The sequence below is a fragment of the Taudactylus pleione genome, unplaced genomic scaffold (genome assembly GCF_031769625.1).
Source record: "Taudactylus pleione unplaced genomic scaffold, aTauple2 ptg000189l, whole genome shotgun sequence".
In the NCBI taxonomy this organism is placed as follows: domain Eukaryota; kingdom Metazoa; phylum Chordata; class Amphibia; order Anura; family Myobatrachidae; genus Taudactylus; species Taudactylus pleione.
In genome coordinates, this window is record NW_028284591.1 from 15,718,308 (window position 1) to 15,733,875 (window position 15,568).

The 15,568-nt window shown below is 42.7% G+C and overlaps 1 protein-coding gene across 3 annotated transcripts in view; it reads right to left on the reverse strand.

Moving 5' to 3' along the window:
* Positions 1–15,568, reverse strand: part of PIK3C3 (phosphatidylinositol 3-kinase catalytic subunit type 3) — a 242,291-nt gene that overhangs the window by 106,209 nt on the left and 120,514 nt on the right. For all 3 annotated transcript variants that reach the window (XM_088476575.1, XM_088476574.1, XM_088476573.1), the window contains 4 exons: positions 14,350–14,478; positions 8,073–8,142; positions 7,257–7,321; positions 6,079–6,163 (listed from right to left, as the gene is read on the reverse strand). In XM_088476575.1, coding sequence (XP_088332701.1) covers positions 6,079–6,163; positions 7,257–7,321; positions 8,073–8,142; positions 14,350–14,478 — 349 coding nt within the window. The remainder of the gene's footprint in view (positions 1–6,078; positions 6,164–7,256; positions 7,322–8,072; positions 8,143–14,349; positions 14,479–15,568) is intronic.

Consider the following 15,568-nt stretch of genomic DNA (forward strand, 5'->3'; position numbering starts at 1 on the left):
ATGATTTTACACTCTTGTCTACATAAAACCGCTCATCAGGGTTACCCCATGCCTCCTTAATAAGCTCAGTGAGCTGTTTAGACACAGGGAACTCTGGGCCTGATTCAGAGCCGGACGCTCTGACAGAGCGCTCGCTCTGAATCAGGGCCGGCCTTCTGGTTTTTCAGAACGACCTCCTGGCCGCTCGCATAGCTGTGGGTGACCACGCACAGCTATAGCGAGCGGCCATGATGATGGTCGCGATGGTCTTGACCATCACGACCATCGGGCTTGCGACGAGACCCTTGTGGTAGGGTCTCGTTGCCGCAAGCCCAAGCTCTAACAGAGCCGAAAGCAAGCTCAAGCTCTAACAGAGCCGAAAGCACTCCCACTGACATCACTTGTGATGTCAGTGGGGCTGGCCCCAGACGGTAGGCGTTCCCATGGGAACGCCTCCGTCTGGGCAGCCACGCCCCCGGCCCGCCCACCAAAGGGGGCATGCTGTCACTCAACATCGACAGCACGCCCCCTTTGGTACGAGATCCGGAGCGACGGTTTGCCCGTCGCTATCTGGGTCTCGCGCATGCGCACTGGGCCACCAACGACCCGCTTGCGAGCGCATAGCACTCGCGAGTGAGTCTGAATCAGGCCCTCTGTTTTGACCACCTTTCGGTGGTGATTAAACAGCGGAGTCTTCTTACTATGAGCTGGTTCATCATCCTGAATATCTAGGACTGATTTAACCGCCCTCACCAAAGAAGTAACATCCACAGTAGTTGGATGATCCTCCTCCCCAGAAGTAGATCTGGGAGAGGAATCCTGTGCATCATCAGATTCCTCTGATGATGTGTCTGAATCCATATGTTGGGCAGACTGAGATAAAGACAACTTGCGTTTAGGCGCTTTAGTCACTACCGGTCTGTTATCAACATTAGATGGTGCCACACTAACTAGAATGGCCATCAACATCTTTTATTGAGGAATGCATATGAGATGAAAACATATGTGGAAACCCCATCCAAGGAGGCATCATCGGAGTAGCCAAACGATCCACCACCTTAATCATAACCTGGAACAAAGAGGCAACCCAAGATGGTTCTTGTCCTACAACAGGTAAACCGGACAGGTGAGGTGGCTCTTTATAACAGACAACACACAATCCCTCTTTTATGTCCTGTGAGGACACAGAAGTCATACATGATTTACATGAAACCAGCACAGGTGGCTCCCCCTACTGTTTCCCTTTATCTTTTGACATATTCGAAGTAAAGGCAAAATCGCAGTTATGTGACAGCCTTCACAAAATCTCTATGAATGTGAAGTACTCAGAAAGAAATAAGAGTGATAGTTATAATTGACAGATAGAAATAAAAAAATAGTATCAGTCAGCAGCTAGCAAACAGTCACATACAATGCACATGTAATATAATTACAATTGGCTCAAAATCGACTACAACAATGCAAAGGAATGGTAGAACATAGAGCACCGTATACCTTAACCAAGGGAGAGGTATACAGGGAGACTGACCCAGACCCTCCTGGGACCAAACATTACCGGGAGCACTGAGCGTGGATCGTGAGCGTCTCATACACTTTTAGGGTAGGCGGAGCAACCCAGACGTGCTAAAAACCTTCGTAAGGACTACGTCTGGGTCGGAGCTGCCGGGGGAGCGCCTACCTCCCCTAAGCTGCATTAACCGGCCGGGTACACTGGCCTCGTGGCAGCAGATTGCGTCTGCTGCCGATCCCCGGCGTCAGACGATACAACCCTGGGCTGGTGTAGTAAGGACGCGGACAATCCCTGGTTCTGACAGCAGCGGCTTCTGGTGCGTCTCTGAAACCAGAAGCTAGGACTGCCGCTCACGATTCCCCGTAAGCGAGGAATTGCCTTACCCGACATCCTTGAGCATCCGGTGTAGTCCGGGTCGCAGCATTGCTGCTAGCTAAGCTCAGCCGTGACCCGCCGAAATCACCAGCATGTTACGGCCTGGCAGAGGAAGATGGAGTCATAGTACGTGCATCTTGATACAGACGCTTGGTACTGCCAACTCAAAAAATACATAAAATAAAACATAAAATTAAATAAATTATAAAATAAAAAGCTTAGGACTGCCTGAGCAGTCCCGTTACAAAGGTGCGTCTGATCCTGCTGTACCAAACGAACAAACTGAAGTCCTATGGCTAGGGGCGGGGTATATATGGAGGAGGACCCAGGGCATTCTGGGAGCCAAAGCTTTAATTAATTTTGTGCCTGGTCTTCCAACCATAATATCCCCATGATATCCCTGTAGATCCCTATGGAACCCGATGAGGAAAGTGCAAATCCTATTCCCTCCGTTCAGTACAAGTTTGTTGGTTTGTGGCTGCAGTGCGAAAAATATGCTTAAGTGCAAAAGTACGAAGCTAGCTACCCCATGGTACTGCGTCAAAGTCGCGGCAAGCAACTTGCGCCATAAAGCGCACAACGCTAGGTGTATGAGAACACAACTGTACATTGCATAAAAAATACCGAACTGCTATTAAACCACAACACAGAAGATAAACAGAAAAGCAAACAAAATGCACAAACATTACAAACAAAAGGGATACCTAATTAAAAGATGAAAAGGAAATTTCACATTTTTATTAAAAAAAAAAAAATTTCAGTAACAAGTGTTCCCCACACCTCTTAGATTGTAAGCTCAGCTCGGCAGGGCCATTATTATCTTCTGATTTATGTCATTGTTTGTCATTTATTTGTATTATGATCCAACAATGTGCAGCACTATGTAATATGGGGGCACGGCATGAATAAAAAATCCTAATAATTCCCAACTCCTAAAGGATAATAAACTGTACTTTGTTATCTAACACTCACATACAGTACTTTATCTAACACTCACATACAGTACTTTATTATCTAACACTCACATACAGTACTTTATTATCTAACACTCACATACAGTACTTTATTATCTAACACTCACATACAGTACTTTGTTATCTAACACTCACATACAGTATTTTGATATCTAACACTCACATACAGTATTTTGATATCTAACACTCATACAGTACTTTATTATCTAATACTCACTTACAGTACTTTATTATCTAACACTCACATACAGTACTTTGATATCTAACACTCACATACAGTACTTTATTATCTAACACTCACATACAGTACTTTATTATCTAACACTCACATACAGTACTTTGTTATCTAACACTCATACAGTACTTTATTATCTAACACTCACATACAGTACTTTGTTATCTAACACTCACATACAGAACTTTATCTAACACTCACATACAGTACTTTATTATCTAACACTCACATACAGTACTTTGTTATCTAACACTCACATACAGTACTTTGTTATCTAACACTCACATACAGTACTTTGTTATCTTACACTCACATACAGTATTTTATCTAAGACACACATACAGTACTTTATAATCTAACACTCACATACAGTACTTTGTTATCTTACACTCACATACAGTATTTTATCTAAGACACACATACAGTACTTTATAATCTAACACTCACATACAGTACTTAGATATCAAAATACTGTATGTGAGTGTTAGATATCAAAGTACTGTATGTGAGTGTTAGATGATACAGTACTGTATGTGAGTGTTAGATGATACAGTACTGTATGTGAGTGTTAGATAATAAAGTACTGTATGAGTGTTAGATAACAAAGTACTGTATGTGAGTGTTAGATAATAAAGTACTGTAAGTGAGTATTAGATAATAAAGTACTGTATGAGTGTTAGATATCAAAATACTGTATGTGAGTGTTAGATATCAAAATACTGTATGTGAGTGTTAGATAACAAAGTACTGTATGTGAGTGTTAGATAATAAAGTACTGTATGTGAGTGTTAGATAATAAACTACTGTATGTGAGTTAGATAACAAAGTACTGTATGTGAGTGTTAGATAATAAAGTACTGTATGTGAGTTAGATAACAAAGTACTGTATGTGAGTGTTAGATAATAAAGTACTGTATGTGAGTGATGGATAATAAAGTACTGTATGTGAGTGTTGGATAAAGTACTGTATGTGAGTGTTAGATAATAAAGTACTGTATGTGAGTGTTAGATAACAAAGTACTGTATGTGAGTGTTAGATAATAAAGTACTGTATGTGAGTGTTAGATAATAAAGTACTGTATGTGAGTGTTAGATAAAGTTCTGTATGTGAGTGTTAGATAACAAAGTACTGTATGTGAGTGTTAGATAATAAAGTACTGTATGAGTGTTAGATAACAAAGTACTGTATGTGAGTGTTAGATAATAAAGTACTGTATGTGAGTGTTAGATAATAAAGTACTGTATGTGAGTGTTAGATAACAAAGTACTGTATGTGAGTGTTAGATAATAAAGTACTGTATGTGAGTTAGATAAAGTACTGTATGTGAGTGTTAGATAATAAAGTACTGTATGAGTGTTAGATATCAAAATACTGTATGTGAGTGTTAGATATCAAACACTCATACAGTACTTTATTATCTAACACTCACATACAGTACTTTGTTATCTAACTCACATACAGTACTTTATTATCTAACACTCACATACAGTACTTTGTTATCTAACACTCACATACAGTACTTTATTATCTAACACTCACATACAGTACTTTATTATCTAACACTCACATACAGTACTTTATTATCTAACACTCACATACAGTACTTTGTTATCTAACACTCACATACAGTACTTTGATATCTAACACTCACATACAGTATTTTGATATCTAACACTCATACAGTACTTTATTATCTAATACTCACATACAGTACTTTATCTAACACTCACATACAGTACTTTGTTATCTAACACTCACATACAGTACTTTATCTAACACTCACATACAGTACTTTATTATCTAACACTCACATACAGTACTTTGTTATCTAACACTCACATACAGTACTTTGTTATCTAACACTCTCATACAGTATTTTGATATCTAACACTCACATACAGTATTTTGATATCTAACACTCATACAGTACTTTATTATCTAATACTCACTTACAGTACTTTATTATCTAACACTCACATACAGTACTTTGATATCTAACACTCACATACAGTACTTTATTATCTAACACTCACATACAGTACTTTGTTATCTAACACTCATACAGTACTTTATTATCTAACACTCACATACAGTACTGTATCATCTAACACTCACATACAGTACTTTATCTAACACTCACATACAGTACTTTATTATCTAACACTCATATACAGTACTTTATCTAACACTCACATACAGTACTTTATTATCTAACACTCACATACAGTACTTTGATATCTAACACTCACATACAGTACTTTATTATCTAACACTCACATACAGTACTTTGTTATCTTACACTCACATACAGTATTTTGATATCTAACACTCACATACAGTACTTTAATATCTAACACTCAAATACAGTACTTTATTATCTAACACTCACATACAGTACTTTGATATCTAACACTCACATACAGTATTTTGATATCTAACACTCACATACAGTATATTATTATCTAACACTCACATACAGTACTTTATCTAATACTCTCATACAGTATTTTATCTAAGACACACATACAGTACTTTATAATCTAACACTCACATACAGTACTTTGTTAGATAATAAAATACTGTATGTGAGTGTTAGATAGCAAAGTACTGTGTGTGAGTGTTTGTTAGATAATACTCACATACAGTATTTTATTATCTAACAAACACTCACATACAGTACTTTATTATCTAACACTCATATACAGTACTTTATTATCTAATACTCACATACAGTACTTTATTATCTAACACTCACATACAGTACTTTGTTATCTAACACTCACATACAGAACTTTATCTAACACTCACATACAGTACTTTATTATCTAACACTCACATACAGTACTTTGTTATCTAACACTCACATACAGTACTTTGTTATCTAACACTCACATACAGTACTTTGTTATCTTACACTCACATACAGTATTTTATTATCTAACACTCACATACAGTACTTTATTATCTAACACTCACATACAGTACTTTATTATCTAACACTCACCACAACTTTTTACGTAAGTATCCATGACCTCGGCGCTTATTCCATATGGACCTTTTTCACTTGGGGAATACTTTCTAAAAAAGTTCTTTAAACAAAAAAAACAAAAAAAGCAATCTGTTAGTAAGCACTTTGTGACAACCATGAACAGTCAGAAGCACATCGGATGCACTACGGATTATTTACTGTGAAGAAAGCTTTTATAAATGAAGTCATGATCCCTTACAGAAAGGTAGAAGACAACAAAACTGCATACAGCAGATGTAGGTAACCTGAGTATGCGAGACTACAAGTCCAAGCATGTCAAACGCTGACACCATGCTGGCACTTGTAGTACCACAGCCTAGGGCTCCATCTAGCCTTGCTAATGTGGGGTAAGTTGGGAGAATTGGGTTTGGAAAATTCCTGTATTAGGTGAAGGTGTGCACTCATTAAACTGTATAGGAAAACCGCCATAAGCGTCCGTCCTTTGGTCGCATATTCACTAGATCGCTAAATACGTAAATGAATGGTACACACTGTGACGTTCAGGAGTTTGGTGGGAGATGTGTGTGTGTGGAGGGCATCCAGGTGATAATTAGACACAGAGAAAGCAGTGTCCTAGGGATCTCTACCCCTGAGCATCACAGTACCAGGCAGGAAGACGCAGTCACATGAGGACTACTGTGTTAAGACAATTTTCCTTTATAAATTGTACTAGGTGAGGAATTTATATGTACAATTCATTCTATTTTTTGGGATTTTTATTTTTAAATCTGGTTTATAGCTCATATTGGGGTCTATTTACTAAGCAGTGTTAGGAGACAGAGTGAAAAGTGATAAGGTACCAGCCAATCAGCTCCCAACTGTCATTTTTCAAACACAGCCTGTGAGATGGCAGTTAGGAGCTGATTGGCTGGGCTGACACCTTATCACTTTTTTATCACTTTCCACTCTGTCTCATAACACTGCTTAGTAATTAGATCCCATAGTGTTTATTGTATTTATTTATTGAGACACCTAAACATTTTATCTAATATCAATTATATTCATTACAAATGTTTTCTTATGCGAATGCTGGGGGCACAACTAACGCCGATGGGCAGTTAGGGGGACAATGATTAAGAAGCACTGGGGTATCGGATTAGACGGCGGTTCCCGCCCTCGCTGCATCCTGGGAGACACGGGCATAAAACTCTTACCTGAATACTTCCTTCTGTGGCAAGGACTTCTGCGACAGGCACAGACTGGATAAACTGCATGAATCCTGCAAGGAAAATTGTCCGGTATTATATAATGTACACTAAATGATGGCATTTACAGCGAAACAACTAACGCACCGCACTCCCAGAGTGGTGTCCTAGTGGTTTCATCAGACTGCTCCGTAAATTGTGCTTTAGCAAACAGTTTCCCCTAAAAACACCAGGGAACACACATTTGCTTTGTGCCATTTATGTTGAGATTTTCATTATAAAAATGAAATTTCATTAGGGCAGCACAGATGTCGTTATGGTCCTATGGCCCATCTGTGTGGAGTTTGTATATTCTCCCTGTGCTTGCGTGGGTTTCCTCCGGGTACTCCGGTTTCCTCCCACACTCTAAAAATATACTGGTAGGTTAATTGGCTCACAACAAAAAAAATGAACCCTGATATATGTGTGTGAGTAATGTATTAAGGAACATAGATTGTAAATTCCACTGGGGCAGGGACTGATGTGAATGGTCAAATATTCTCTGTACAGCCCTACGGAATATATGAGCGCTATATAAATAACTGGTAATAAATAAATAAAAACACTAAAGTAAAAAGCTGCTCTTAATACAACAAAGGGACTGTTACATAGTCCTGAGATATAGCACGCCAGTGACAGGTGTCTGTGCCACGTTATAGAGAAAGGCCCGGCACAAGGGAAAAGCTGGAGATTATGAATGTGCGCAGCATGATAAGCTGCTAATTACAGAGGCGGTAATCGCCCTACATAAATACGGTGCATGCACGGAAAGATAACTGCATTTACCATGTTTTGTGCTGGTCGCCAGAACTTTGTAAGGCGTTAACTTCAGATCCAGATTTTCCTTGCGTAACAGCTGTAAGAAAAAGAGCAATGTCCATTTATGTCACTGTATGGTGATCGGCTGATGATTACTGGCTGAGAATGTACAGTAACAAGGAGCAATATCCATTTATGTCACTGTGTGGTGATCGGCTGATGATTACTGGCTGAGAATGTACGGTAACAAGAGGCAATGTCCATTTATGTCACTGTGTGGTGATCGGCTGATGATTACTGGCTGAGAATGTACAGTAACAAGGAGCAATGTCCATTTATGTCACTGTATGGTGATCGGCTGATGATTACTGGCTGAGAATGTACGGTAACAAAGGGCAATGTCCATTTATGTCACTGTGTGGTGATCGGCTGATGATTACTGGCTGAGAATGTACAGTAACAAGGAGCAATGTCCATTTATGTCACTGTGTGGTGATCGGCTGATGATTACTGGCTGAGAATGTACAGTAACAAGGAGCAATGTCCATTTATGTCACTGTGTGGTGATCGGCTGATGATTACTGGCTGAGAATGTACGGTAACAAAGGGCAATGTCCATTTATGTCACTGTGTGGTGATCGGCTGATGATTACTGGCTGAGAATGTACAGTAACAAGGAGCAATGTCCATTTATCTCACTGTGTGGTGATCTGCTGATTACTGGCTGAGAATGTACAGTAACAAGGAGCAATGTCCATTTATGTCACTGTATGGTGATCGGCTGATTATTACTGGCTGAGAATGTACAGTAACAAAGGGCAATGTCCATTTATGTCACTGTGTGGTGATCTGCTGATGATTACTGGCTGAGAATGTACAGTAACAATGAGCAATGTCCATTTATGTCACTGTATGGTGATCGGCTGATGATTACTGGCTGAGAATGTACAGTAACAATGAGCAATGTCCATTTATGTCACTGTGTGGTGATCGGCTGATGATTACTGGCTGAGAATGTACAGTAACAAGGAGCAATGTCCATTTATGTCACTGTGTGGTGATCGGCTGATGATTACTGGCTGAGAATGTACGGTAACAAAGGGCAATGTCCATTTATGTCACTGTGTGGTGATCGGCTGATGATTACTGGCTGAGAATGTACAGTAACAAGGAGCAATGTCCATTTATCTCACTGTGTGGTGATCTGCTGATTACTGGCTGAGAATGTACAGTAACAAGGAGCAATGTCCATTTATGTCACTGTATGGTGATCGGCTGATTATTACTGGCTGAGAATGTACAGTAACAAAGGGCAATGTCCATTTATGTCACTGTGTGGTGATCTGCTGATGATTACTGGCTGAGAATGTACAGTAACAATGAGCAATGTCCATTTATGTCACTGTATGGTGATCAGCTGATGATTACTGGCTGAGAATGTACAGTAACAATGAGCAATGTCCATTTATGTCACTGTGTGGTGATCGGCTGATGATTACTGGCTGAGAATGTACAGTAACAAAGGGCAATGTCCATTTATGTCACTGTATGGTGATTGGCTGATGATTACTGGCTGAGAATGTACAGTAACAAAGGGCAATGTCCATTTATGTCACTGTGTGGTGATCTGCTGATGATTACTGGCTGAGAATGTACAGTAACAATGAGCAATGTCCATTTATGTCACTGTATGGTGATCGGCTGATTACTGGCTGAGAATGTACAGTAACAAGGAGCAATGTCCATTTATGTCACTGTATGGTGATCGGCTGATGATTATTGGCTGAGAATGTACAGTAACAAAGAGCAATGTCCATTTATGTCACTGTGTGGTGATCGGCTGATGATTACTGGCTGAGAATGTACAGTAACAAGGAGCAATGTCCATTTATGTCACTGTATGGTGATCGGCTGATGATTACTGGCTGCTAATGTGCAGTAACAAGGAGCAATGTTCATTTATGTCACTGTATGGTGATCGGCTGATGATTGATTACTGGCTGAGAATATACAGTAACAAAGAGCAATGTCCATTTATGTCACTGTATGGTGATTGGCTGACGATTACTGGCTGCTAATGTACAGTAACAAGTAGCAATGTCCATTTATCTCTCTGTATGGTGATCGGCTGATGATTACTGGCTGATAATATACAGTAACAAAGGGCAATGTCCATTTATGTCACTGTATGGTGATCGGCTGATGATTACTGGCTGAGAATGATCAGTAACAAGGAGCAATGTCCATTTATGTCACTGTGTGGTGATCGGATGGTGATTACTGGCTGACAATATACAGTAACAAAGGGCAATGTCCATTTATGTCACTGTATGGTGATCGGCTGTTGATTACTGGCTGAGAATGTACAGTAACAAAGAGCAATGTCCATTTATGTCACTGTATGGTGATCGGCTGACGATTACTGGCTGAGAATGTACAGTAACAAGTAGCAATGTCCATTTATCTCTCTGTATGGTGATCGGCTGATGATTACTGGCTGATAATATACAGTAACAAAGGGCAATGTCCATTTATGTCACTGTATGGTGATCGGCTGATGATTCCTGGGTGAGAATGATCAGTAACAAAGAGCAATGTCCATTTATGTCACTGTATGGTGATCGGCTGATGATTACTGGCTGAGAATGATCAGTAACAAGGAGCAATGTCCATTTATGTCACTGTGTGGTGATCGGATGGTGATTACTGGCTGACAATATACAGTAACAAAGGGCAATGTCCATTTATGTCACTGTATGGTGATCGGCTGTTGATTACTGGCTGAGAATGTACAGTAACAAAGAGCAATGTCCATTTATGTCACTGTATGGTGATCGGCTGACGATTACTGGCTGAGAATGTACAGTAACAAGTAGCAATGTCCATTTATCTCTCTGTATGGTGATCGGCTGATGATTACTGGCTGATAATATACAGTAACAAAGGGCAATGTCCATTTATGTCACTGTATGGTGATCGGCTGATGATTCCTGGGTGAGAATGATCAGTAACAAAGAGCAATGTCCATTTATGTCACTGTATGGTGATCGGCTGATGATTACTGGCTGAGAATGATCAGTAACAAGGAGCAATGTCCATTTATGTCACTGTGTGGTGATCGGATGGTGATTACTGGCTGACAATATACAGTAACAAAGGGCAATGTCCATTTATGTCACTGTATGGTGATCGGCTGTTGATTACTGGCTGAGAATGTACAGTAACAAAGAGCAATGTCCATTTATGTCACTGTATGGTGATTGGCTGATGATTACTGGCTGTTAATGTACAGTAACAAAGAGCAATGTACATTTATGTGACTGTATGGTGATCGGCTGATGATTCCTGGCTGAGAATGATCAGTAACAAAGAGCAATGTCCATTTATGTCACTGTGTGGTGATCTGCTGATTACTGGCTGAGAATGTACAGTAACAAGGAGCAATGTCCATTTATGTCACCGTATGGGGATCTGCTGATGATTACTGGCTGAGAATGTACAGTAGCAAAGAGTAAACTGCTCCATCGCCTAAGTACTGTGAGGAGCAATGAAAATGTAATCACCAGTTATATCAGTGTAAGAGGTACAGTGACAGCATAGGGATGGTGATGTGATGGAGGTAAGAGGTATAATGACTTCATTGTGGTAAGAGGTGCAATGACATCATGGAAGTAAGAGGTACAGTGATGTCATGGAAGTAAGAGGTACAGTGATGTCATGGAGGTAAGAAGTATAGTGACAACATGGAGGTAAGGGGCACAGTGACAGCACGGATATAGGAGGTACAGTGACAGCACGGATATAGGAGGTACAGTGACAGCACGGAGGTAAGAGGCATGGTGACAGCATGGAGGGAAGATGACAGCATGGAGAAAAGAGGCACGGTGACAGCATGGAGGTAAGAGGCACGGTGACAGCATGGAGGTAAGAGGCACGGTGACAGCATGGAGGTAAGAGGCACGGTGACAGCATGGAGGTAAGAGGCACGGTGACAGCATGGAGGTAAGAGGCACGGTGACAGCATGGAGGTAAGAGGCACGGTGACAGCATGGAGGTAAGAGGCACGGTGACAGCATGGAGGTAAGAGGCACGGTGACAGCATGGAGGTAAGAGGCACGGTGACAGCATGGAGGTAAGAGGCACGGTGACAGCATGGAGGTAAGAGGCACGGTGACAGCATGGAGGTAAGAGGCACGGTGACAGCATGGAGGTAAGAGGCACGGTGACAGCATGGAGGTAAGAGGCACGGTGACAGCATGGAGGTAAGAGGCACGGTGACAGCATGGAGGTAAGAGGCACGGTGACAGCATGGAGGTAAGAGGCACGGAGACAGCATGGAGGTAAGAGGCACGGAGACAGCATGGAGGTAAGAGGCACGGAGACAGCATGGAGGTAAGAGGCACGGTGACAGCATGGAGGTAAGAGGCACGGTGACAGCATGGAGGTAAGAGGCACGGTGACAGCATGGAGGTAAGAGGCACGGTGACAGCATGGAGGTAAGAGGCACGGTGACAGCATGGAGGTAAGAGGCACGGTGACAGCATGGAGGTAAGAGGCACGGTGACAGCATGGAGGTAAGAGGCACGGTGACAGCATGGAGGTAAGAGGCACGGTGACAGCATGGAGGTAAGAGGCACGGTGACAGCATGGAGGTAAGAGGCACGGTGACAGCATGGAGGTAAGAGGCACGGTGACAGCATGGAGGTAAGAGGCACGGTGACAGCATGGAGGTAAGAGGCACGGTGACAGCATGGAGGTAAGAGGCACGGTGACAGCATGGAGGTAAGAGGCACGGTGACAGCATGGAGGTAAGAGGCACGGTGACAGCATGGAGGTAAGAGGCACGGTGACAGCATGGAGGTAAGAGGCACGGTGACAGCATGGAGGTAAGAGGCACGGTGACAGCATGGAGGTAAGAGGCACGGTGACAGCATGGAGGTAAGAGGCACGGTGACAGCATGGAGGTAAGAGGCACGGTGACAGCATGGAGGTAAGAGGCACGGTGACAGCATGGAGGTAAGAGGCACGGTGACAGCATGGAGGTAAGAGGCACGGAGACAGCATGGAGGTAAGAGGCACGGTGACAGCATGGAGGTAAGAGGCACGGTGACAGCATGGAGGTAAGAGGCACGGTGACAGCATGGAGGTAAGAGGCACGGTGACAGCATGGAGGTAAGAGGCACGGTGACAGCATGGAGGTAAGAGGCACGGTGACAGCATGGAGGTAAGAGGCACGGTGACAGCATGGAGGTAAGAGGCACGGTGACAGCATGGAGGTAAGAGGCACGGTGACAGCATGGAGGTAAGAGGCACGGTGACAGCATGGAGGTAAGAGGCACGGTGACAGCATGGAGGTAAGAGGCACGGTGACAGCATGGAGGTAAGAGGCACGGTGACAGCATGGAGGTAAGAGGCACGGTGACAGCATGGAGGTAAGAGGCACGGTGACAGCATGGAGGTAAGAGGCACGGTGACAGCATGGAGGTAAGAGGCACGGTGACAGCATGGAGGTAAGAGGCACGGTGACAGCATGGAGGTAAGAGGTTGTTTGTTCCTAGTAAATAAGAATGCAGACTTATTGGGAATATTTCTTCCCCTCGCTGTGTGTAAGGGCCGGACACACTATCCAGTAACATGATGTATGTAGGGGGGGCCCTTGTGGTGTTTTATACCAGTTATGTAGAAGAAAATGTTGCATTTGTGTTTTGCAGACATCATGGCGCACTGACCGCGCAGACAGCAGGTTTGTGCAGGGAATAAGTAAGTAATTGAAATTAACTAATTGATTGTCTGCCTATTGATTTAGTATAGCAAATAAAAACAAATCTGTTAATGGCAATTAAAGCCCAGTATCCTCATTCTTCCTGGTGTTTATTTGTCCATTAGCACACGTCAGTATAAACATGTCTGTTCCGTCACGTGTAGGTGATAACTGTGTGACAGCGGGCATAAACTCGGGCAGGGGGTCACCGCCAGCTAAAGGCAATGATTTGTAAAGCAGCAGCGTTGAGCTTTATATTACTCTGAGGTGTTACACTGCCCCTCGGTGTGATTATCTAAATGTATTATAAGGTCAGTGATGAAGAGCAAATAGCATGCCACAAACCCGAACCATGGCGTAATAGTAATAATAGGTGGAAGTACAGATATGTCCTTATACACCTAGCCTCAATAACGGCGTAAGACACCAGGCACTACGGAGCAAAAAGGCGCAATTCTGAAAACTAAACCCACTGAGCGACGCCATATTCAGTAAATAACTGACCCCACGTCTGCCGCATACATAAGACACAACAAATGGTACCTTGTCCATTAGTGATATTATCTGCAGGATGAGCTGGTCCTGGCGCAAGTCATCTCCATTTTTGAATATTACCGGGTATTTTCCTCCATCTTCCGTTTTGAAGTACAACTTTGCTGGCATGAGGGCGCTCTGCCGGGGAGAAATGTGATGTTCACAAGGCTAAGTAGCAGCAGTTTGTGATACTAAAAGGCTACGGACAACAGAGCCTGAAATATAGTGTACAGCAGTGGTCAGGGAACAAGGGTAAATTACCCCACATGGGGTAAAAATGTAATTCCTGGGGGTAATGGACGGACAGCCGGGCATGCATATGAATCATTCTATAATACTGAATGATTCATATGCATGCCCGGCTGTGCCGCAGGGAGGCTCTAAGCCAGACGCCCGCTGAGATGTTATTACCAGCGGGCGCCCGACTCCTTCCCTGCAGCGCCGCGTTAGCCGGAGGCTGGAGTTCTCTTCTGAACTCCAGCTTCCGCCTCTCTCCATGCGCACTATGGGAGACGTCTCTCCCAAAGTTCCGAGGAGCAGCCAGGCGGACTGGACGGCGGCGGATGCAGGAGCGGGGATTAAGGTAAGTGTTTTTATTTTGTTTTTTTTTGTACAAGCGGCACTACAGGGGCATAACTATGGGGGCACTACTACAGGGGTATTATATGGGGACACTACTACAGGGACATAACTATGGGGGCACTACTACAGGGGCATAATATGGGGCACTACTACAGGGGCACTACTACAGGGGTATTATATGGGGGCACTACTACAGGGGCATAACTATGGGGGCACTACTACAGGGGCATAACTATGGGGGCACTACTACAGGGGTATTATATGGGGGCATAACTATGGGGGCACTACTACAGGGGCATAACTATGGGGGCACTACTACAGGGGCATAATATGGGGCACTACTACAGGGGCAAAACTATGGGGGCACTACTACAGGGGCAAAACTATAGGATTTCCTTCCTTTCAAATCAAGGGGGTAACGTCGGCGTATCTAAATATATTTTGGGGTAAAAGGTAAAAAAGTTCCCTGACCCCTGGTGTATAGAGACACGTACCAGTAACACCAGTCAGACAATACGAGAGATCAGCGATCATGGTGCACTATGAATAACACTGGCTACACGTATCCAACATTATCTGATCGGCAAACATCTGGCATGTGGACAAGTTGTACAGATCCAGCCAATTACAGTTCAGGCTGAACGCA